The sequence below is a fragment of the Schistocerca americana genome, chromosome 2, assembly GCF_021461395.2.
Source record: "Schistocerca americana isolate TAMUIC-IGC-003095 chromosome 2, iqSchAmer2.1, whole genome shotgun sequence".
In the NCBI taxonomy this organism is placed as follows: domain Eukaryota; kingdom Metazoa; phylum Arthropoda; class Insecta; order Orthoptera; family Acrididae; genus Schistocerca; species Schistocerca americana.
Genome location: NC_060120.1, coordinates 649,118,428 through 649,144,330, shown reverse-complemented (window position 1 = coordinate 649,144,330; position 25,903 = coordinate 649,118,428). Strand labels below are relative to the sequence as shown.

The following is a 25,903-nucleotide window of genomic DNA, read 5'->3' as shown; positions in this document are numbered from 1 at the left end:
GTAATTCTGTACTACATATAATTTTTGTAATCTTATCTGTATGTAATTTTATTTATTCCGTTTTAGATTAATTTCATATAATAGCAAAGAGATGTTTTACTGTACCCATATCGACTATACAGCATCTGTAAGTTAACATCGTTATGACTGTAAGCTCTTTGCAAATATTGTTTTCGTTTGTAATGTGAAGCTGGGCCACGTTTTGTAAACGTTATTCGTGTGTGCTGCGTGTGTAATTAAGATGATGAGGTTTAAAGTGACGTCCATTGACTGGAATAGCACTTACATAGTGCATATTGAAAAGTGTATCAAGCTGGCGATCGAAAACATAAACGCACGAATATTTCGTCAGACAGAACTACACAGCTCGTAAGTACACTAATCCTGCAAGTTTACTAATGTTTATAAAAACCATCTCATGAGCAATTAGATTTTGTAAAAGAAGTAAATCTTTCGTAGTAATACCATTACCGATATGACAACAAAAATATTTCTTTTCTTTCCTAGTGCAGCAAACGAATAACACAAAGCAAAACTAGGTCCAACCAAGAATGCTTGTAATCTGCCATCTGAAGATGGATTTGTAAAGAAAAATCCGAAACCGGTCATGGTCTGAAGAGAATAAACCTAGCTGGTAGCTGTTTTTTATATTAATTATAAACCTTAAGTTTTTGGTATATCTATGGAAGTATGTGGCATTAGATGTCTACGCACAGGGCATGCAATCCGCGTAAATAACGGGCCGCTGATTTGCGTACGCGGTGATGGCGTCCGATGGCGGCTCAGATGGCTTCCATAGGATTTACATCAGGCGAATTTAGTCGCCGAGACACCAACGTGTGTTCACTATAATGCTTCTCTTACCACTGTAACACGGTTCGGGCTCCGAGACAATTATACTGCTGAAAGACGACATCGCTGTCGAGAAAGACATCAAGCATGGAGGGATGCAGGTGGGTCGTAGGCTCACCGTGTCTTCGTTTACTACATGCAAGCGCAGGAGAATGTCTCCCTGTCTCCCATAGCATAATACTGCGCCCGCCAGTCCGCGTCCGTGGCGCGCTGCCCGTTTCGAGCCGCCGTTCAGCCCGATGACGGCGTTTGTGAATAGGACCAGCGACCAAGCGTAGAAAAAATGTGATTCACCCGAAGAGCCGACACGTTTCCATTGATTGACGATCGAATCCCGATGATCCCGTTCCCACTGCAATCGTAACTGACGATGTCGTTGGATCAACATGTAGACACGTAGGGGTGGTCTATTGCGGAGCTCTATGTTCTACAATGTACGGTGAACGGCGTACTGCGAAACATTTGTGCGTGAACCAGCATTGTGCTCTTTCGGCCGAGATGCCACGGATCACGACCTATCCTTCTTTACAGAGCAGACAAGCTTCCGAACCACACGTTCTGTGAAGAGTTGTGGATGTCCAATCGTTTAGCGCCTATTGGTCAGTTGTCAACTACCTCTTTTCGTTGACGCTCAAGACAACTGCACGTCAACATTCGACCAACTGCGCCGTTTTTGAGATACTCGTTTACAAACTCTGTGTGATAATAATCTGCCCTTTGTCGAAGTCGCTTATCTCATTTGCGGCCATGTCTTCGCTAGATTCATCGGCCATATCTGCTCCGCTTACATACTTTTGTTACCACGTCACGCGCCTGCAACGCCATTAAGGCAGTGGACAGGCTTATCAGTGTAGATGATGCGCTAATGCAGAACCGATTTACGCTGGAAAAAAATAGTTCCAGTTGTGTCCACCAGGTGCAAATCTGGCACTGTACACTGTTTGTGTGACATTGTGACATCGGGGGCTTTCATCTGAGAAGCCACAACGTGGGTGAACAGTGTGGCTATCGAGAAGAGAGACCGTGCGCTGTTAGTGAAACTGCTTTATGTGAACAGCAGCAATCACCGGAACTGCTGTGAACAAATGTTACTCAATATCGTTTTGCGGATACAGCATCTCGTCGGCGTCTCATATTGAACAAATTGTTTGAGCGGGGTTTAATAATAAAATCAACTATGCCTTTCTCATTTATTTGACCTTTTTTCCCACGTCCTGTTCCTAATCGATTACATACGGCAACATTTCTATACATCTTTCTTGCATTGACAGCGCCAGATTTCTACCTGGTAGGCAAAATTGGATCTAATTTTTTACCACAAATCGGTTTCGCATTAACGCATTAGAGTAACTACCAAGTTTCGCTGCAATACGATAGTTACAGCCCTCTCTGGACCTATGTGAGTCGGTGCACTTCAATTACAACCACTCGGTGTATGTTCCTTAATAAGACATACGAGTTGTTTGTGTATGACATGTCTTCTCTCAAATTTGTTTGTGAACTCATTATTTCGGCTATGCCCAGAAATCCAGCCTTCAAAATGTCCTGAATAAAATAGTTGAATTATTTGACCTCTCAATAATCTTTGTCTTTCATTGACGTTGTGACTTGCGACTTTTCTTTTCTCCTCACTTCCTTCCATGCAGATGATTTTGAAAAATTGTTCCCATTCATAAATTTCATAGTCGGTAACTGTTTTGTTTGCAGTTTTCTTAATATTGGATTGATGTCTGCACGGGAGTCAGAATACAAAAGCAGATATATTGGGCCGATTGTTGATCCTGGGATTTTTCTTGCTGTTCACATGACGTCCTCGTCTGCGAGTTCTTTGCGTTCGTGAAGAGATCTAGCAGTACCGCGTTTCAGATACCATATTAAACCGTGCTACCCGTAAGGACCGGTAAGGTCCTATCGATCTCACGTCAGATGTAAACAAGTTGTAAAACGTAAATAGAAGTGATTAATATTTGTGGACAACACCATACGTTGTGAATGTGTCGATAAATTATTTACATTCTTGTGTTTGGTTTGAAATCTATGTCTTATCTGCCTCAGACTGCCGCATTTAAGAATATTAAACATGTTTGCAATTGTTTTGAACATATTTGTTAGACTGGTACAATTACCAGTAGCGTGGTAATGGACAAAATGGGATGCAGAAAAGGATTTCAGCCAACATAGTGCAGTTCTGCGAGAAGCACCTGCAGAGTTTGGAAAAGTGTCTGTTTGGAAAAAGCTACAACACAGGTAAATCAAAAACAACGTGGCTCGTTTCTTGCGTAGTGACAACGGATGAAGCACCTTACAGGAGGCCGGCCGTGGTGGTCGAGCGGTTCTAGGCGCTTCAGTCTGGAACCGCGTGACCACTACGGTCGCAGGTTCGAATCCTGCCTCGGGCATGGTTGTGTGTGATGTCCTTAGGTTAGTTAGGTTTAAGTAGTTCTAAGTTCTAGGGGACTGTTGACCTCAGATGTTAAGTCCCATAGTGCTCAGAGCCATTTGAACCCATTTGAACCTTACAGGAGACACAATTGGATTACATCTATTTTTTCCTTTAACCCTGGGACATTAAAGGGGGAAGATTGCTAAATTGCTACTAAATCATCGTTAATTTTACTACTACAAATTTTATTCAAATGAAGTCATAATTTATAGGTTATGCATTAGTAATTTACAGTTATTAGATCTCCATTGTTTGTTACGTACCAAATTAGGTACCACATGTCCTGTCTTATACCCTACTATAATCGTAAATTTTACGAGCATTTAGTAATCTAGCTTAAATAACTGTTAGTTGACTAATACTTTCATGTATGCTTGTTGAAACTGCATTCACTCGTGAAGGAATCACAGACAACCGCTTCTCACAAGTAGCTCTATGGAAATACACACGTTACTGCTTCAGCGCTTCTCTTTGAATGTATGTCGTTGTCTGACTGATGATCAGTTAATTGGCTGTGGTTGGTTGGTTGATTTGGGAACGTGAACCAAACAGCGAGGTCATCGATCCCATTGGATTAGGGAAGGATGAGAAAGAAAGTCGACTGTGCCCTTTCAAAGTATCCATCCTGGCATTTGCCTAAACCGATTTAGGGAAATCATGGGAAACCTAAATCGGGATGGCCGGACGCGAGTTCATTGTGCTAACTACAGCGCCTCCGCGTTCGGTAACTGTTTCTACTTTCTTACCGAACCACCCGGTACGAATCAGCTATTTAAGTATGTTATAGAACGAGATTACTCTAGAATTGGAAGAGCTTCATTTTTTTGCGACAAGGACGGGCAACTTTTTTTGGTCTGTCACTATATTTCCGGGTGTGGTGCAGATTGCAAACGGGAAGCTAAAAGTAAAACCAAGATATCAGTTGGACGCTGTCACTGTGAATTTCCTCGTTGCCATATAACAGTGTCAAGATAAATGGGAAAGTATTGTATGAACAATGGCGTTACGTAGAGTTGTAAAACTATGATAGGCTGCTGTAAACAACCACAAGTAAGCCTAGAGTACGGTAGTTTTCCAAGTATCTTTGGTCAGTTAAGATTGTGGACTCGCATTCGGAAGGACGACGGTTCAACCCCACGTCTGGCCATCCTGAATTAGGCTTTCCGTGATTTTCCTAAATCACTTCAGGCAAATGCCGGGATAGTTCCTTTGACAGGGCACGGCGGACTTCCTTCCCCATCCTTCCCTAATCCGATGGGACTGATGACCTCGCTATTTGGTTCCTTCGCCTAAACCAACCAACCAACCAACCAACCAATCAGTTAAGATTGTCTCCACGTTACCTGTAAGTTAGATGTGTTGCATTGGTTTCTTTTCAGATGGTCCGTGCACGCAAAGGGAAAAAGCCGAGTGCGTCATGGTCCAAGGAAGACATCAGACAAGCAGTAACAAGTGCTGTAGGTAGCTCCACCTGGATAAAGTGCCAGCAATGTGCTACATGGTTTCACGAAGGGATCATTACAGACCACAGACAAAAGAAGAAGTGGGTAACATAGGGTCAAAAAAAAAAAAAAAAAAAAATAGCGAGCTACAGCGATAGGCTGAGTTTCTAGACTATGTGGAAGATGGCATGACACTTTTTTAAAGTACGGAATTTTGCCCCAAAATGTCAGAGGAACCCAAGGAAGGCCTTTGCAGCAACAGGGACGATAATTGTCCAGAAACAACGAAGTGTGAACCACATTCTTCCGAATCTCATCAACTATCGGGACCACCTCTTTTAGCCACATCCGAACGTCCTCCGACCAGAAAGAAGAAGGAATGAGTTCCCTTCTCAAGTATTTAAATGAGATCAAGGAAGATAGACTCCGCTTTCCAAATTGTCTGGAAGAGTTGTCGAAACCACCACCACAAGAGGATGAAGCATAGATATGTTCTTCAGAACCATGACTACGACCGTGAAAAAAATTCGGCCAGATACCAGTTCTCACACTGACACTGGAGTTTTCCGAATCATAACGGGGATGGGAGTGTTTAAAAAAATGGTTGTGAGCACTATGAGACTTAACATCTGAGGTCATCAGTCCCGTAGAACTTAGAACTACTTAAACCTAACTAACCTAAGGACATCACATACACCCATGCCCGAGGCAGGATTCGAACCTGCGACCGTAGCAGTCGCGCGGTTCCAGACTGCAGCGCCTAGAACCGCTCGGCCACCGCGGCCAGCTGGGAGTGTTAAATGAAGAGCGTCAGTACCGTTCTAGTTCACAGACTATGTACGATAATGAAAGGTATTAGTCCCCTCAGCACTCGCCAGCTTCGTTCCCCAGATTGACCACTCACACGCCTGCAACACCTCGTAGTGAACTTACTCAAACAAGTGACTATTGTCACTCAAGCACTCGGCTTTTCACTAATTGGCCTTATTGATGAGTATTAGTAATACATCGTATATTACGGAGAGGGAAAACATTTTGTATAAGTTCTATGCTTTATTTGCGTATAAAACAGGCTGAAATTTATGTAAATTTTTTGTGGTTGTATGTAGCAGAAGTTTTTGTTGTGTGTTATAGATCTGTAAAACGATTATATTTTCATTGAAATTCTTCCAAATAGTAAGAATTATTCATAACAACAATACGATAACTGCTTTCATACACTGTACGAGAGGCGTTCAATAAGTAATGCAACACATATTGTTTCTCCACCAGTTTCGCTTGAAAAAATGCGGAATTTGCTGTGGGACATCGTGAAATATTCCCGGTGTAGCCTTCACAATTCAGTGAAATTCCAGTAAGTAACGGCGCTGTAACTAGTCTTTAAATTGGTGTCTGAAACGAAGATGTGTTCCAAGCGGAGAGTTGTTACTGGATTTCTTTTCACGGAAAAGCGTAGCATCGCAGATATTCATAGGCGCTTGCAGCCTGTCTGTGGGGACTTGTCAGTGAACAATAGCGCGGTGAGACGTTGGCGAGGCGTCTGTCATTGGAGTGTCCTCTCTCATCCCCAGGTTCTTGCATCTTCCGACTTTTATGCACTCCGCTGGATGCGTACGTGGATGATGGGGAGGTTACTGATGCGGCAAGACGTTGGTTCTGACGTCGACTAGCAGAGTGGTTATGTTATGTTAACCGGGGACCTAGCAACGACGGAGAGGCTCCGTCCCCGCCGCAGCCGTAGTGGTCCGCAACCCCACGACGACTACCGCAGTCCACCACTCCCCCGCCCCACACCGAACCCAGGGGTATTGTGCGGTTCGGCCCCCGGTGGACCCCCCCCCCCCCCCCCCAGGGAACGTCTCACACCAAACGAATGTAACCCCTATGTTTGCGTGCTAGAGTAGTGGTGGTGTACGCGAACGTGGAGAACTTGTTTGCGCAGCAATCGCCGACACAGTGTAGCTGAGGCGGAATAAGGGGAACGAGCCCGCTTTCGCCGAGGCAGATGGAAAACCGCCTAAACACCATCCACAGACTGATCGGTTCACCAGGCGCCCCTTCCCGCCCGGAAAGCCGTGCGTTAGACCGCACGGCCAACCGGGCGGGCCAGGAGAGTAGTACAGGCTCTCCCAGTACAGTGGCCTTAGGCTGGAGATTATTTTGAAAAATAGGTTTTTCTAGACAAAAGAGTGTATTAGAATCGTCAATAAAACCAGAAGAAAAGTGCTGCAGTGCCTATTGAACGCCCATCGTACTACGCAGACACCACGTGTGGACTGAATAATTAATGCGTTTGCAGTTTCATCTTTTAGGAGAACACAAAGGCGTTAGTTATTTAAGTTTTTGCGTCCCTAACGACGCAAAATGCCCCGTCCTGTTAGCGCTGTGCAAGATCCCTGCTCCCAGGAAAACCCGGCTCAAGCGCGTTCTTCTTTTGAGTAGGGCAACAGACTACGGCGCGTTTGTTGCAACAGCTGTTATGAGAGGTGACTGAAAGTTCACATCGCAGCGATCGCCTCCCCAGTCTGTCACCGTTTTTGTGAGCGGCCACGAGACGGCGATGTGTGGGGCGCCACAGGTGAGGTCAGAGGGCGCGCAGCGTCGTGGCGAGCGAGGCCGCGACGTCGGCGAGGTGCGTGGCGGCGAGCAGGCCGGCGACGGCGAGGTGCGCGGCGAGGAAGGCGCGCCGCGGGCCCGCGCCCTTCACCTCCTCGTCCAGCTGCTCGGGGTTGGACTGCTCGTCCTCGATGTACTCCGACCACTTGGGCCACGCCGTCACGCAGTAGCGCAGCACCGCGCCCTCCGCCGTCAGCATCATCACCGCCGCCATCGTGCCCAGCACGCGCATCTGCCCGGCACGCAAAGCACACATTCACCACACTGCGCCGAGCTAACCGCTGTACCTGCCAATTACCAGCCTCAGCATCCAGAAATCTGGCTACAAAAATGGCTCTGAGCACTATGGGACTTAACTCCTAAGGTCATCAGTACCCTAGAACTTAGAACTACTTAAACCTAACTAACCTAAGGACATCACACACATCCATGCCCGAGGCAGGATTTGAACCTGCGACCGTAGCAGTCGCGCGGTTCCAGACTGTAGCGCCTTTAACCGAATCGAATTTATTTAACATTTCTTTGTGATCTGGGTGTCTACTCATTACATTTTGATTTTGTTTTATTTACAAATAAAAATGCATTGAAAATGGTCAAGTCCTTCTGAATACATCAGAACGGCTGAAAGAGTGAAGAGTATGCTATCTCAAGAATCCGATGAATATCATGAGGCAAGACTTGCTGCAGCTCAGGAAACTGAGGCGTCTATCGCTCTTTGGAAACTCCTTCCGAAAGCGAGGTGCGGCGTAGCTCTGATCGAGGGAGTCACGAATTATCTCGCCCCTCAAAACCCTTCACCAAAGAGGCTTAAAGTTACTTCTCTCCAAAGTAACGTCATAGAAGGGGAAATTTTGACGTGAAGCGGCGGAGGCGAGCGCGTTTTCATATGTAACTGTTCACCATTTCGCTTTAAATTTTTGCAGTTTACGGTGAGCTTATGTTATTCCGTGACCAAAAGTAAGTACAAGACCAGACGCCACTTGCTGTGGGTGTGACCCATGTGGCAGTTGCCTTTTGCACGCTCAGCTCTGCTTGAGTCTCTCCCGTGTTAGTAAAGCATAGAACCTCTTCGTTCATCACTCCTGTCGTACTACTTCAAACGTTGTATGCAAAGGAGTTTTATAAGTCACAAATCAATTTCGCGCATACGAAGTCTCGGGCACAGCGATAAATGTGTACTCAGGCAACGTCGAGTTTCTCAGCTAGTATATAAATAACTTACTTGAAATGTAGAACGACATCAATGCAATAGACATTTTGGCTTAGGTCAGGCAGTGGGTCATTCAATTTTGAGTAGCTCTTGTGAGTGTGCTGTCTGACAAGAGTATTGATGATTGCCTCTAATAAATTGTGAGCCCCCATTTGCTTTGCGTCCGACCGCATTTCTTGTCAGGTTTACAGGCGGAGTGGGTGCGTGCTAGGCAGCAGAGTAGCTTAGAACAGCTTATTGCGCTGGACTTGCATAAGCGTTACTGAATTTCAGTGTCTCAAAGTATTTTAGTTGCGGTAAGTTACAGAGCTAAAACAACTTTCTGAATTACAACAGTCTGCCGCACTGGCTGTCGTTAGTTGTAGTAACATGGAGTCTTATTTTGGATTCTCCACTGCTGCGCAGTTTCAGTTGTGTAGACAGTTTCACGTGGTGCATTATAACCCGCTAGCAGGCATTTTTGGGTTACAGTCAATGCCTCACGTATGGCTAGCCATACACTGTTAAAATGCTGCGAGTCAGATGAGCTAAAAATTAACGACATGACACCAAATGTCTGCTGAGTTGTTACAGCCACCTGCACCCTTACCTTGGACTAGAATGTCTGATACCTGTCACACAGGTATAATGAACTTCCAAACCTACTAAATATCAAGTGAGGAGATCCATGATTTCATTAGCGGTCGCATTGTAAGTTAGTATAGTAGATGCGACAGTAGCACAAAAGAATTTTGTTGCCTGATATCATCGTATTAATAACGAGGCACATTTTCTAATCGTGAACGAAGACAGAGTGAACTCACGAGCAGCTCCTGCATCTTGATGCGCAGCAGGTAGCTGGTGACGACGATCCCGCTGACGATGATGAACGTGTTGTAGACGACGTGCGGGAAGATGAACGTGCGGAAGTTGTCCGTGATGAGCGCGTCGCCCGCCGCGTACAGGCCTTCTGCCACTAGCGTCAGCACCTGCAACATGCACGTCAGCCACTGCTCATGTGTACGTGTGGCTCAGCGTCTCGTATACCACTATTGACGAGAACACGCCCGGGACAGGTTGTTTAAGACGTATTCCCACCTGGCCAGCGACATATGTCTATCTGTATGTATCCGTGACCATCAGCCATGGTGACTTTATTCTGTGTTTACTTGTTGGAGTATCCAGTAGCCCTGTTCCTATGCCCATAATAACCCTGTAACCTATGGCATGCAGTGAGTATAGATCCACCCGTGTCGGACGTCGGGTTCTGTACCTCATAGCGCAGTGGTGGTCCTGAATAGTATGGCTGCTCTCTGGTGGTTACTATCCAACGCTGAACTGGCCCGTGGCCTGTCTATCATTGTTACAATCAGTTCCTGTTATTCACGCTTCGTTGCTTACGGTGCTTGACTCTCGCGTTTGCTCGACTGACGGTCAGTACAGGACCTGACGCACTCAACAACTATTTTATGTGTCGTGGTTCAGGAAGTGGTGTCTTTCCAGTGTAATACCTAGGAATTACAATTATGAAAACTTAAACTGGAACGAACGCACAGAAAATATTGTGGGGAAGGCTAACGAAAGAATGCGTTCTATTGAAAGACACTTCGAAAATTTAACAGATCTCCTAAGGAGACCGCCTACACTACGCTTGTCCTTCCTCTTTTAGAATACTGCTGGGCGGTGTGGGATCCTTACCAGATAGGACTGACAGAGTGCATCGAAAAGTTCAAAGAAGGGGAGCACGTTTTGTATGATCGCGAAATAGGGAAGAGAGTGTCACTGAAATGATACTGGATTTGGGTTGGACATCATTAAAACAAAGGCCTTTTTCGTTGCGGAGGAATCTTCTGACGAAATTCTAATCACCAACTTTCTCCTCCGAATGCGAAAATATTTTGTTGACGCTGACCTACATGGGAAGAAATGATCACCATCATAAAATTACGGAAATCAGAGCTCTTACCGAAATATCGTGTTCCGCGTGCTATACGAGATTGGACTAATAGAGAATTGCGAAGGTGGTTCGACGAACTCTCAGTGAGGCACCTAAATGTGGTTTGCAGAGTATCCATGTAGATGTAGCAGTTACATGCACCTGATTTGCCCATTAGTGTATATCAACAATTGATTTCCGTGTTTTGAATCAATCACAGAACCGTACGGTGCAGGGTGGATGTTCCTCTTGCAAGTGGGACAAGTAAATTTCGAATCTATTTCTGTTTAGTTAATATTAGCCACTAAGATACATGTGAACAACTATTAGGAGGAACACTGTATCGGGGAAGGCATCTTCTTACATGAGTACAGCGTGGTTACCCGACTTAGCATCCCCACATTTGATGCGACTTTTTAGATCTTGTACATTCAGGTATCTTGAAGTGGTTAGTTAACACTTTGTTGCACTAAAGATTGTGGCCGTCTAACGGTGATACAGTGGTGTCTATTGTTAGAACGTAATAAATAGCAGTTTTCTCTGTATCAACCCACTAGGGCAAAGCCCAACAAGACAGCTAAATTGGTAAAACTATATACAACGGGGAGGAAACAATAAGCTCATCTCATTGTCGTTTATATTCTCGTAAACCCATCTGCAGTTGCAGTGCTTCAACAGGACAAGGAAGACTGCGATAACACTCTCCACTGACCTTCCCTCTCTTTTTTTGTTGCAGGTAAGACCAGCTACTGGAAGTCTGCTGGTTCGCGTAACACCGCCAGGATCGCCTTAGACGAGTAAGTTAGTCTTGTTTGTAATTACGGAATGGAAGGATAAGTATGAACGATCCTCCGAGAGAGTATTCATGCCAATCATTAGTGGTATGGGACCGGGTGCACGCGACTACCGAAGGATATAGTATGAAGCTCATCAGGTGCGACTGAAGACATTTCATTCTTACTATTCGTTGAGGTTTATTAACCATCAACAGAGAAACAGCTTGTCTCAATTAGGGCATGCTAAACCAGACCAACAACAAGGAGATAATGTAATACTACCTACCGCTCCCGTCCGCTATTGGCGAAGCCAGGGAAAATGTTCTGCTACTGATTAGGTGAATCGGACTTTGATGTTACGTCCGGAGTTAAATAGCGTCAGTTATTAATAGAAATGGCCAAATATTCACTAGCAGGTCGTATAAGGGAAGGCAGTTCTTCAAGCAGTGAAATGAAACGCTATCCTGATTAGTAAACAACTATATATTTTTTACAGTATTCAGTAGAAAAGACATAAATTTTACAGCCATAGTTAGCACAAAAAGCAAATTAAAAAAAAAAAACGCACACACACAAAGAAATCAATATTAAAAGAGGACCTCGTATGCGAGGAATCATTACGTTAGTATCCTTCTGATTTGTTACTAGGTAGAGAGCAGCATCTAAGCAACGATTAAAAAAAAGAAAAGAAAAAGCACGTCTTCAGTTCCGACATAAGCAGCTAAGAACACTCATTGACGATTGGATACAGCGGGACTGGGAAATTGCAGGGAGTTTGACTGCTGCTTTCAGCCGCTCCTCCAAATAGTCCCAGATACTTTCTGTGGGCTTAAAATCCGGTTATTCAGCAGGCCAGTGCTGGAGGCAGCGCTGTGAGCACAGGCGATGTCTTGGAAGGCGGGACTGTTCACAGCAGACTCATCATGCAGATGTAGAAGAAAGGGCAACACGAGGCTACCGAAAATGCTGAGATAAACATTTTGGTTCGTTTTCGCCATAACCTGAATGAATGGCCCTAAATCACGCTGTGAAAAACATTCCCGCAACATTACATAACTACCACCGCCCTGAACTACATACTCCACCCACAGTAGGTTAAGTGCCTCATTGGGCCGTTGGCGGACTCGGCGCGCTCCGTCTTGAGATAAAGGGCAAAATCGCGTCTCGCCCCCAAGTTAGCGACTGTTCAGTTCCTGTGTTGTTTGGCCCTATGTAGACGTGCTGTTGTGACTAGTGGCCTTGTACGAGGTACCCGACTCCGAATGCAGTCCCCTTCGTTATTTTTGCTCGGAAACTGGTTAAGATGGACCTGCATTCATTGATAGCAACAAACTGAAATTAGCAAGTCGTAATATTCGTCTCCGGTTCATGTCGATTAGGATGTTTTCCCTACAGCTGTTCTTACGCCGTATTCCGTGGCTGTAAGTGATGCACCACTCCTTGCGCCCAAGTGAACAGTCTCCGTTGGCGTGCCAACAAATCGGGCAACTTCATTCACGGTGTGCTCATGGGGACATCCAAACACGATAACTCTTTCTGCCATTCAGTCACGTATCCACAGCGACCCATCTCATTGCGCTGGCTTGTAGACAGCACTTCACTGCTGTGACGTCATGAGGGTCACATGATTAAGCGATACCAGTTACACGATATTTACAACGCTCCAAAGCGACTAGTTTGCTCTTTTAAGAGGCTGACCAATATTTTGGTCTATGAGCTTGTTAAACAGATTTGTCTTGGACAATATGTAGACACATGATAGATCTATGTGTAAAGTTACGTAAATACAGTACTTTTTTTGAAGTACTGGTTAGTAATATAGACAGGCATCCAATTTATCTCGAACACCCCAAATAACTTTTACACCAAGAGCAAATGTTGGTTAGCTACTAGTGAGACAGCATAATTGACTTTCCTCGAACTTTGTTCCTCTTCTTTAAGTAGCACTATATATTTTTGTTATTCGGTAAGCCACTTCGTTCTCTCAAGACTTGTAGAAACACGTATCACAGTGTACCATTTACATAAACATGGCGTTATTAAAAACTTAGCACAAAACTGAGTTTGAATCTCCTGTAATAGTAAACAGTGCACGTACCTGGGCTAACGTAACTCAACCACTTGCTGTAATTGACGGTAAACAGATGGAAACACAAGGAAAATGCACGTGCGTCATTCAGTCAGCCTTCTTCAGTTGAGATTTGTGTGGTGATGCAGCTTTTAATGAATACCTTTCTTTACCGTCCACAATCTTTCGTTTAAAAGTGCTACAGTACTATCTGCATGTATCAGTATTGTAAATAAGAAAAGGTTATTGCAGTTACTCTTCTGCTAACGAACATTCTCCAGAGACGAGTAGCATTTCTACGTTCTCTTCGTTGGTCTACATCGTACTTACACAAATCTTCAAGTAAAGACGCTTGGCTAAATGAGCAGTGCGCGTTTTTCTCGTGTTTCCATTTGTTTACTAACTGCTCCAGCAAGTGAGCGAGTTACATTACTTCGGCTATCTGCTCTGTTTGCTACTACGGAGCCGGCTGCTGTGGCCTAGTGGTTCTAGGCGCTTCAGTCCGGAACCGCGCCGCTGCTACGGTCGCAGGTTCGAATCCTACCTCGGGCATGGATGAGTGTGATGTCCTTAGTTTAGTTACGTTTCAGTAGTTCTAAGTCTAGGGGACTGCTGACCTCAGATGTTAAGTCCCGTAGTGCTTAGAGCCATTTGAACAATTTTTGCTACTACGGAGAGTCAACTCAGTTTTGTTACGTTTTAGTGCCGTCATGTTTACGTCAATGGCGCATGATATTTGTTTTTGAAAATGTGTTGAGGAGAGGAAGTACAATGCCGAATAAAAAAAAAAAAAAAAAACAGGTTGCTATTTAAAGGAAAAGACGTGATCCTGTTCATATATTCGTAACGAACAAAATTTAATAAAGGCAGTCATGCTGCTAAATGTCCCCAGGCTAGCTAAATAACTCTGCTAAGTATTTTTTTTTCTTTTGCTTTTTTGTCAAGTAGGGACAAAGTACAGGCAACGACCCCCTGAGAGGATGAGGAAGAAAAAAGGTCATATGAGCATATGCCGGGATATTCATGGTGTTTATGCTACATGTACTCATTAATTAAGCATACCTGCGGCGTACAATGCAGTACCTGGAGTTTCCTCATCTGTACTATCAATCATTGAAACTTAAACTGTCAAAGATCTTTTATCAACACCTAAAAAGTGAGTGTAATTCCCTTGGAACGCATTTCCTGCCATACGTTTGTATGATGTGCACATATGTACAGCTGTTCGTAAATATTACATCATGCGTTTTATAAAATAAAAATTGAAAAATTGCGTATTTTTAACACTTTCGCCTGTAAGAATTACCGTACACGTCTCGTTCGAGCTGTTCACAATAAATGTTCGTCAACTTAATTGCATTTGTGCGATCTTGGGAGAAAATGTTGCGTTGCTTGTCTCAGTGCCTTTGCACGATTCCTAATAACTGCAGCAGCGTCCATGATGCAACCAAACAGTTCACGTCGCATATTCACCTTTCATTTGTGTGCCCAACCACAACCCTATAAACAGAAACCTAATTAGCGTGAGGTCTGGCGATCTTGGTAGCCAGTTGATTGTGCTACCACGACCAACCCAGCGATTAGGGTAATTCCGTTTGAGGTGTTTCCTCACATGTCTGGTAAAATGTGGAAAGGCTCCGTTATGCTGGAAGTACATTGCAGTTGGCGTGGCCAAAGGATCGTCCTCAAGGCGTTCAACAAACGAATTTTGCAAAGTTTTGCAAGTAATTCTGTCTCGTAATTCGCTCTTTAAAAATGACTTGACCTGTCAACATGTTAGCGACCATGTCGCACCAAACATTGGTCGAAAAGCGACGTTAGAAATTGATTTCCACTATAGCGTGTAGGTTTTCCTGCGACCATCGACGATTATTAATTGTGCTGTTCATCCACTCCGTGTAAACATCTTTTCATAGTATAGCAAATGGCGATTGTTAGTGACAAAGTTCAGGTCGTGTGGCATTGTCGAATGTGAGAAGATTGTGGACACGCAGTATCTGAAACGAGTACAGATTTTCCCATCAGATGTTCGCCATACACATTTTCCTGGGCGACAGTCAGAAAGTCGCCTAGTACTGGTAGCAGGACTACGCTGAACCAGCTCAACAATGAGTCACTATTCCTGCACAGATTGTTGAAGTGCACGTTCAGAAGAAATATGAGAACTTGGAAGAATACCTGTTTCACGCAGTGTGCTGATAAATACGGTAAACACTCTACGATCAGGAATTCGACGTGTTTGACTTGTCGGAAAGCGCCGACGGTATTCTTCGACAGCAGCAGGAGACCTACACGACTGCACAAGCCGTAAACATACGATGATGGTTTAATAAGTCTCGTGAATTTCCATGAAATAATGGAACATTTTTGTTGCACCTCCATGGTAGGTAAGCTTCATTATTCTAAGGGTCGTATAAAGAATTTCCACAATGTACAGCGTGCAGTTTATTATTGACAGCCGTCTGAATTGGTCAGCGTGTCTCCTGCGACTGAAATTGGAGAAACCTGTGTTTCGTGCTCTTATTAAACATTTTCATTTGAAGGGTTGGACAGCCGCAGAAATCAAAACAGAATTCGAAGGAGTTCACACGCACTCTGCACCGCCATTTGAGACCATTTGTTTTTATGTTAACGGTCGGACAAGCCGAGGAAGAAGTGCGCTCCGGGCATCCAGTTGAGGTCAGCACAAAGGAAACCTCTGACAAAATCGATGATATGGCAATACAAGACGGCTGAATGAAAATTCATGAGATTGGTGAGACTGTAGGCATCAAAACTGAGCATGAACAAAATATCCTGCACGGAGAATTGGCTATGAAGAAACTGTATGCGATGTGGGTGCCACTATTGCTTACAGTCGTTCAAAAGCGCATCTTGCACGACATTTCAACACAATGCTTGTCGTTGTTTAGTCGCAATACGCAAGACGTGCGGCGATTTGCGACTATTGATGAAACATGCGTCTATCATTACACACCGGCGCAAAACGGCAGTCAAAACAATGGAAAAGGGCTGGTTCAAGTGCACCGCAGAAGGCAAAGACTATTTTGTCAGCTGGTACAGTGATGGTCACTTTTTTTTTTGGGTTCCCAAGGAGTAATCCTCATGGATTACTTGGAAAAAGGCGGAACCTTAACAGCACCGTATTATGTTTCATTGTTGAATCGTTTGAAACTTGTGTCGGCTGGAAAGAGACCAATGTTGGCTCACAAAAAAGTGCTCTTTCTCCAGGATAATGTACCGTCTCACACATCAGCGATAACAATGTCGAAAGTGCATGAACTGGACGTTAAATTCTTTCCTTGTCCACCCTATTCACCACACTTAGCTCCAAGTGACTTCTTCCTATTCCCTAACGTGAAACGTTAATTTGCTGGTAAGACATTTTCATCAAATGAGGAAGCGACCAGTATTTTGCGGATTTGGGCACAACGTGTTTTTGCGATGGAATGAAAAAGCCAGATGATCGCTGGAACAAGTGCATATCCCTCAAAGGAGACTTTGTCTAGAAGCGGGTTGAGTTGTTTACGAAACAAATATTTTTTTCTTGCATTTTTACCAGACTTATCAAACCACCTTCGTACACAATATCTGCATGTTCTTCATTACTGTAGATGTGTGATGTTTTAGCCAGCATGTGTACAAACACAGTTAACCTATGCTTCTCTCTGATACCATCTCAATCCGTCGCAGTACTTCACTCACAGCACACCACGGAGAACTCTGCGATCAGTGGACTGGTTTAATGACAGAAAGACATCCCGAGCAAAAAGGCTGAAGGCAACGAGTTAGCCGGCCGGAGTGGCCGAGCGGTTCTGGGCGCTACAGTCTGGAACCGCGCGACCGCTGCGGACGCAGGTTCCAATCCTGCCTCGGGCATGGATGTGTGTGATGTCCTTAGGTTAGGTAGGTTTAATTAGTTCTAAGTTCTAGGCGACTGATGACCTCAGAAGTTAAGTCGCATAGTGCTCAGAGCCATTTGAACCATTTTTTTTTTTGCAACGAGTTAGGTTGGACTGGAATAAAACGTGAAAGAGGTTGGGTGGGCAAAAGACGTGCTTGCACGACACTAGTCCAAAAATAATACACTTGAATAATACACTTGAAATGTGTTCTACCTCGGAAACCATTCGGAATAGCGCATAGGTGCACAATATTGTTCCTGTCATATCCTTGAATGTTGACAGCTCCTCCAGGGACAAGCTGTATTTGCGTGCGTGTTAGTTCAAAAAATGTGTGTGAAATCTTACGGGACTTAACTGCTAAGGTCATCAGTCCCTAAGCTTACACACTACTTAAGCTAAATTATCCCAAGGACAAACACACCCATACCCGAGGGAGGACTCGAACCTCCGCCGGGACCAGCCGCACCGTCCAGGACTGTAGCGCCTTAGCCCGCTCGGCTAATCCCGCGCGGCTCATATGCGTGTTAGTAAACTCTGCAGAGGTACGCTGAAGCAGCTGTTTCTGCCTCTTGATTTACGCCTGGGTTCGTGGGTCTCTTTCACGACGGGCGCAATGTGTGAGCGAGTGAGACCCACCAGCTCGAACAGCTTGGCGGCGAAGCTGAGCGAGAGCACGGGCGGCGCGGCGCCCTTGAGGTCTTCGTCGCCGGCTCCTGTGGCGGGCGGCAGGTCGACGTACACGTAGGCCGACGAGGAAGAGCTGCCGCAGATGCTGGCGCGGCCGCCCTCCGCTGTCCGCCAGAAGCTCACCTTGGGGTCCATGCTGCAACACGTCCACACAGAGCGCCCTCAACACTCCAGCACCCCTCTGCAGCGAAATCCGTCAAAGCGGCAGGCTGCTCACTATTATAATGTAGAGTTGCACAGCGAAATCTTGTTACGGTTTTGGCGGCAAATATGGAGCTCCGAAATGCTGGTTTGTTCACTTCCACAAACGACATGCAACATTCTGGGCTCAACATTGTCCAGGCAGCTGATACTACTGTGCCCACCCAGCCCCCTCCGCAATGTTAATTTTTTCCCATTTACAATAAGACTGTAGCGACACTTTGCTCCGTCTTCAGCTATTCAGGCACTACTGCATAGAGCATTAAATCTATGTCTGCAAGGTCCTGTAACAAGTAAATGCTCCTTCTCATTTCATTGTTATTTTAAAATTTGTGGCTTTTGGCCTGAAGGCCATCCAGCCATTTGTACATCTACATACATACTCCGCAATCCACCATACGGTGCGTGGCGGAAGGTACCTCGTACCACAACTAGCATCTTATCTCCCTGTTCCACTCCCAAACAGGAGGAGGGAAAAATGACTGCCTATACGCCTCTGTACGAGCCCTAATCTCTCTTATCTTATCTTTGTGGTCTTTCCGCGAAATGTAAGTTGGCGGCAGTAAAATCGTACTGCAGTCAGCCTCAAATGCTGGTTCTCTAAATTTCCTCAGTAGTGATTCACGAGAAAACCCCTCCTTTCCTCTAGAGACTCCCACCCGAGTTCCTGAAGCATTTCCGTAACACTTGCGTGATGATAAAACCTACCAGTAACAAATCTAGCAGCCCGCCTCTGAATTGCTTCTATGTCCTCCCTCAATCCGACCTGATAGGGGTCCCAAACGCACGAGCGGTACTCAAGAATAGGTCGTATTAGTGTTTTATAAGCGGTCTCCTTTACAGATGAACTACATCTTCCCAAAATTCTATCAATGAACCGAAGACGACTATCCGCCTTCCCCACAACTGCCATTACATGCATGTCCCACTTCATATCGCTCTGTCATGTTACGCCCAAATATTTAATCGACGTGACTGTGTGAAGCGCTACACTACTAATGGAGTATTCAAACATTACAGGATTCTTTTTCCTATTCATCTGCATTAATTTACATTTATCTATATTTAGAGTTAGCTGCCATTCTTTACACCGATCACAAATCCTGTCCAAGTCATCTTGTATCCTCCTACAGTCACTCAACGACGACACCTTCCCGTACACCACAGCATCATCAGCAAACAGCCGCACATTGCTATCCACCCTATCCAAAAGATCATTTATGTAGATAGAAAACAACAGCGGACCTACCACACTTCCCTCAGTCACTCCAGATGATACCTTCGCCTCCGATGAACACTCACCATCGAGGGTCATCTTAGTCTTTTGGAATTTTAGAGTAAGGTTACATTTATCAAAAATATCGTAATTAAAATTAATATATTATTTTGATGAAGGAGAGTTGTTAATTAGTTGCTAATGGTTGATGAGAAATGAGTTAACTGTTGTATGAAATCACTTTGCAAGTTTGCATACAGGGAACGTTAGTTACCTTTGAGATTGGACGCGATGAGTTGATGTTAGGCAAAAATGCGTTTAAGGCGACAATGACGCCATTATCAGAACTTCACAGAATTAGAACGAGTTCGTGTAATAGGGCTACGAGAAGCTGGATGTTCCTTCTGCGACATTACAGAAAGACTTGGCAAAAATGTAGCAGCTGTACATATTGCTGGCAGCGGTGGTCACGGGAATGTACGGTCTCAAGAAAACCAGGTTCCGGACTGTCACGTGGCACTACTGGGAGGGAAGACCATCGTGTTCGGCACATGACTATGTGACATCATACGGCATCTGCAGCAGCAATTTGAGCAACGCTTGGCACCACAGTCACACAACGAATCGTTTTAAATCGGTTACTTAAAGGAAGGCTCCGAGCCAGACGCCCTGTAGCGTGCAGTCCACTGACCCCAAACTATTTTCGACTTCAGTGGTGTCAAGTGAGAGCTCATTGGAGGGCAGGGTGAAGATCTCTTTTGTTTTCTGATGGAAACTCGGCCTGCCTGGGTGCCAGTGATGGCAGTGTGTTGATTAGGAGGAGGTTCGCTGAGTGCCTGCAATTAACCTCTGCATGATAGACACCCTGGACCTACATCTGGAGTTATGGTTTGGATGCGATTTCGTATGAAAGCAGGAGCATTCTCGCAGCTATTCCTCACACCCTGACTGCAAATTTGTTCGTCACTCTGGTGATTCGACTTGTGCTGCCATTCGTGAACAACATTCCAGGGGGTATTTTCCAGCAAGACAGTGCTTGCCCACACACCGTTGTTGTAACCCAACATTATCTACAGTGCGTCGACAAGTTGCCTTGGCCTGCTCGATCACCAGATCAGTTTCCAATCGTGCACTTGTGGGACATCATCGGATGACAACTGCAGCGTCATCCACAAACAGCGTTAACCGTCCCTGTATTGACCGACCAAGTACAGCAGGCATCGAACACCATCCCACAAACTGACATTGGCACCTGTACCACAAAATACATGCCTGTTTGCATGCTTTCATTCAACATTCTGGCGGTTACATCGGTTAATAATGTACCAGCATTTCACATTTGCAATGGCTTATCTCGCGCTTACAGTAGCCTATGATCTTGCAGTGTTAATCACTTAAATATGTTACCTAAACAAATGTATTCCCGAAGTTTCAATACTCTACATTAATTATTTTTGGATGTTGCGGTTTTATTTTCCATCAGTGTATTTAATGTTAGCTTGTCCTACGTGGTTCAGTCACATGGTCCCTGTTTTATAAATGGTTATGAAATGTAAACATTGGAAAACATCGTGGACACATGGCGGACGATTGTGTATTAGTTTTCAGGGTAGCATTCTGAATTTTGTTTTATATTTCTTTATCTGTCGTGTATATTGTCAAGAAATTCGGTTTATTTTATGTGCACTGTGTAAACAAATGTTACATTTTAAGCATTTATTTACAATATTACTATAATGAGGTTGTATCCTAATAATGAGTTACTAACAAAATACACATATATGAAAGGGTAAACTAGAAAGACAAGCAACATGAATTTAAAACGTAAAATTTAAAACATAAAACAATAATAAGTGAAACAAATAATTTTGCTTTCCGGGCGGGAAGGCGTGCCGTTCTGCGGCACGAATCCGCCTGGTGTAGTGTCGAGGTCCGGTGTGCCGGTCAGTCTGTGGATGGTTTTTAGGCGATTTTCCATCTGCCCTGGCGAATGCGGCTTGGTTCCCCTTATTCCGCCTCAGTTACACTATGTCGGCGATTGCTGCGCAAACACTGTCTCCACGTACGCGTACAAGATAGTTACTCTACCACGCAAACGTTGGGGCTACACTCGTCTTGTGTGGGGTCCACTGGGGGCCGAACAGCCCAATAACCCCGGGTTCGGTGTGGGGTGGAGGTGAGGTGAGTGGACTGCTGTGGCCTGTTGTGTGGGCTTGTGCGGGGACGAAGCCTCTCCCTCGTTTCCAGGTCCCCAATTCAATACAATACAAAACAAATAATTAGAGTAACAATAAATGTTTAGATATTTTGATTAGGTGTGTTGAAAATACTACGAGAGTATGTTGTGTACAGCTTATTTTCCAAAATGGTATTTCAGAAACCAGCTTTATTATACATGGATAGATAATTCTTTAATTTACGTTCTAACAAAAGCTTTCATTATTCAGAATTAGTTAATTGTGGTGAGGTATTTTGCAAAACTTCGGATTGTTATAAAAGTTGATTATAGAATTTTCAAGAACGTTAAGTACATTCCAGGTTTTATTTAATACACTTTTTTTACACTTCAACTTTTCGAAGATATTTCCTCTAAACCTAATATGCCAAATAACATTTTGGGCTGTATAAAAGTGAAATTGGGAAAAGCTAACAAATACGTATTGCGTAATTTTGATCGCTCTACATAGCCGCCAAGTTTCATCAAGGTCGCTTATTTACACCTGGGAATGTTCCCTTACCAGTTACGTTGCCCAAAGTTGCTTTCAACTTATGTATAAAAGCTTCCTCTGGTGGCTGTCTGGCATTTCAAAATGAATTTTCGCTGCAGGGGGTTGTGTGCTTACTCAGAGCTTCCAGGGATGTTAGAACTGTGTGCAGGACCGGGACTCGAACCTGGGGTCTTTTGTCTTTCACAGGCAAGTACTCTGCTGTCTGAGGTGTCAAGGATGACTCATGACCACCGCTCACGACCTTACTTCTGGCCGTACCTCTTCTTCTATCTTCCATATTTCACAGTTGTTCTCCCGCATACCTCGCAGGACTGAAAGATTAGTTTTGAAAGATACTAGATTAAGCGAGTGTTCGCGTGCAAACCTGAAGACATAGTTTCAAAAAGCGATACTGTATTTTTTGATAAATTAAAGCAACAGAACTAAACCGCGCATTGGTTTATTCAGAAGGGATTTCGATACGCACACGTTACTCTGTGAGTAAATGGGTCCAATGTGCGAGGAGTATTGTCAAAGGAAAGTGCCGCCCAGTATTTAAATGTTGGGCTATGCAAGACATGCGCACATCGACGTGTAACGTATGGCAGCGCTCCATTGTTAACAGTATTGTACTCTACGCAGTTAGTAACTCCCTTCCATGTCTATCTGGCGTAATCGCGACGGTGGTGCCACCCTGGCCAGATCTTCAGTTTTCCTTGCCAGTAATACGTGCCCAGAGGAAAGTAATAACGTTGTATATGTAACGACGTTAGGCATTGCGGTTAGGGAGTCCGCGTGTTGTGAGTGTGTGGGCGGACTGACCTGTATGAGGACCTGCTCGGGGCCTGCGCTGGCGTGCGGGCGGCCGCCTTCACGTCCATGGCTGGCTGGCTGGTCTCTGCTGTGCTGTGCTGAGCTACACACTGAGCGCACGCACTTGTCTGCCAGCCTGACACGCATACCCACGCCGCGGGCCCCGTGGCTTCCTCTTCCTGCGCTGTCCGACCACCGCATCCTCCGTCCGCGTTCTGATAAGCTGCCACTGTGTCATCTGGGACAGGGCCCACTGGTGTACGTGTCAGATATAGAGAGCCGCTTTCCACAGTAGGGACCGTACCCATCTACAGGGTGAGGCAAAAAGGATGAACGCTTTTCAAATGAACAATACATCGTTAGGGGTGCTTCAAAAAAATTTTAATTACAGAATAACACTAAAATAATATTGCCATTTAACAAAATAAATGCTTGAAAACAACATCTCCCAGGTGACGGCCGTTTTGGGCGATGCACTTCTCAAGATGCTCTCGGAAGTTGGCTTCAACTCCCTGCAAGATGCCACTGTCTATTTCGACGATTTCCACACGAACAGCTTCCTTCAATTCTTCAAGTGTACGTGATTTATGCACATACATACGTGATTTGAGGTAACCCCACAAAAAGTTGTCACACATGGACAGGTCAGGAGAACGAGGAGGCCAATGAATGTCTCCGAACCGGGAAATAACTGTACCACGAAAAAGATTCTTAATTGCTTCCATAGTCAATTTTGCCGTGTGAGCTGTAACTCCATCCTGCTGAAACCACACTCGCCGGATAGTAATCTGAGGTAGGAAGAATTCAGTGATCATCTCTCTATATGAAACTTCCTGGCAGATTAAAACTGTGTGCCGGACCGAGACTCGAACGTGAGGACGGGGCGTGAGTCGTGCTTGGGTAGCTCAGTTGGTAGAGCACTTGCCCGCGATAGGCAAAGGTCCCGAGTTCGAGTCTCGTTCCGGCACACAGTTTTAATCTGCCAGGAAGTTTCATATCAGCGCACACTCCGCTGCAGAGTGAAAATATCATTCTGGATCTCTCTATATCGTTGATAGGTCGTTCTCGTCATGGAAAAGTATGGACCAATATCATCTGTACCTGTCACAGCACACCAAACAAGTCACCTTGAGACTATGTAATGGTTTCTCATGCAGTAGGTTTGGGTTTTCGCTGGCCCAATAACGACAGTTGTGCTGATTTACCATTCCATTCAAATGGAAATGAGCTTCATCACTCACATGCAAAATAATGTTGTCATTTTGCTCAGATATGGCCTCCATTTCTCGGGCAAAATTTAGCCACTGTTCATAATCTCTTGGGTTAATTTTTGCACAATGGCCATTTTGTAGGGATGAAATTTTAGTTTAGTGTGCAAAATACGCCTTACCGAGCGATTACTGAGGCGCAGCTCAGCCGAGTGTCTTCTAGCAGATCGACCAAGACTACGGTGTATGGCTTGCCGAACTCTTTCCACATTTTCTTGTGTCCGAACTGAGCGAGGAGCTTCTGGCGGTTTTTTGTTCATAACTGGTTCTCGTGTTCGAAATGATTCTAGCCAACGTAAAATGGTGTTACGAGTGGGAACACTTATCATGTCTAGCGAGATTGAAATGGCGACGAAGCTCACGCTGCACAAAACTTTCATAGCTAAGCACACGATGTTGCACAGTCCACGGCTCCATGACCTTGATTAAACAAAATGCAGGAGCTACCGATCACATTACCACATCACTCCCCGCACTCCGACCGGCTGAGCCGGAGTACTAGCTGTTCTAAAAACGTCCATCCTTTCTGCCTCACCCTGTATAAGACCTCACACTGTAACAATAATTACCATTCTTCAAAAATATTTATATTTCAGTGGAATCATCCCGTCATTCACCTCTGTTTATGGAAAACATGCAAAACCAAAGGGTGGAAGCCTGTATGTGGATTTGAACTCCTCTTCTTCTGAACACTAGTGCATGGTGTTAACCATTGTTGTTCGTTTGCGTGTACTTAAACACTAATGAAAGTCGACACATTGACTTCTCTGTTGGGAGGCGTCACGAGTCAGCATGAAGAGAGAGTGATGCAGGGGGCAAAACCTTAAAAGCTTTTATCCAACTGGCCCGACTGGTATAAAAAGAAACAGCTACTAACATCCAAAAATATAGATCTTGGGACCTAAAGAAGATTGATGAAGAACGGTGTTTGCAGCACAGCTGAGAGGAAGACGGAGATCAAACGATTAGAAGCGTTTGAAATGTGATGTCACTGGAGGCTGTTGAAGATCAGATAGTTTGATCGAGTATGAGCTAAAGAAGTCCTGTAACAACTCAAGGAAAAAGTATGTCTCATAATAAAGTAATGCAACAAAAAGAATAGTTGATTATGTACACTGAGGTGTCAAAGATCATGGAATAGCGATATGCATCTACACAGACGGCGGTAGTATCGGCTACACAAAGTATGAGAGGGCAGTGCATTGGTGGAGCTGCCATTGTGGCCCAGTCAGATGAGTTTCGGTTTCAGTTGGTAAGACCTGGTGGTAGGGTTCGAGTGTGGCTGAGATCCCACGAAGCCACGGACCCATGTTTTCAACAAGGCACTGCTCAAGCTTGTAGGGGCTCCATAATATTGTGGGCTATTTGTACCCATCGAATGGACTGATTTCTCTGGTCTAACTGAACCGATCATTAACTGCAAATATTTATGTTGGACTACTTGGAGACCACTAGCAGCCATTCTTGGACTTCATGTTCCCAAACAACGTTGTGATTAATGGATGATTATACGACATGTCATAGATCCACAGTTGTTCACCATTGGTTTGGAGAACATTCTGGACTCTGAACAATTCGAGCGAATGATTCAGCCATCCAGATCGCCCGTCATGAGTCTCATCGAACATTCATGGTACATAATCTAGAGGTTAGATAGTGAACAAAATCGTGCACCGCCAACATTTTCCCAATTATGGACGACTACAGAGAGAAAGTGTAGCTCAGTAGCTCTGCAGGGAACTTCCAACCACTTGCTAAGCCCATGAAACGTCGAGTTGTTGCT

The 25,903-nt window shown here is 44.8% G+C and overlaps 1 protein-coding gene across 2 annotated transcripts in view; it reads right to left on the bottom strand.

Annotated features, from left to right (window-relative positions):
• LOC124596195 overlaps window positions 1–22,957 on the bottom strand; it is a 52,393-nt gene extending 29,436 nt beyond the window's left edge. The window contains exons 1-4 of one of the 2 annotated variants that reach the window (XM_047135240.1): window positions 22,862–22,957; window positions 17,864–18,050; window positions 9,367–9,531; window positions 6,795–7,585 (exon numbers count right to left, since the gene is read on the bottom strand). In XM_047135240.1, the coding sequence (XP_046991196.1) occupies window positions 7,322–7,585; window positions 9,367–9,531; window positions 17,864–18,050; window positions 22,862–22,920 (675 nt within the window). In that variant the 5' untranslated portion in view covers window positions 22,921–22,957 and the 3' untranslated portion in view covers window positions 6,795–7,321. Of the gene's footprint in view, window positions 1–6,794; window positions 7,586–9,366; window positions 9,532–17,863; window positions 18,051–22,861 lie in introns of those variants that run through there. The other variant, XM_047135239.1, reaches the window with a different exon arrangement.
• Window positions 22,958–25,903: the final 2,946 nt, after the last annotated feature.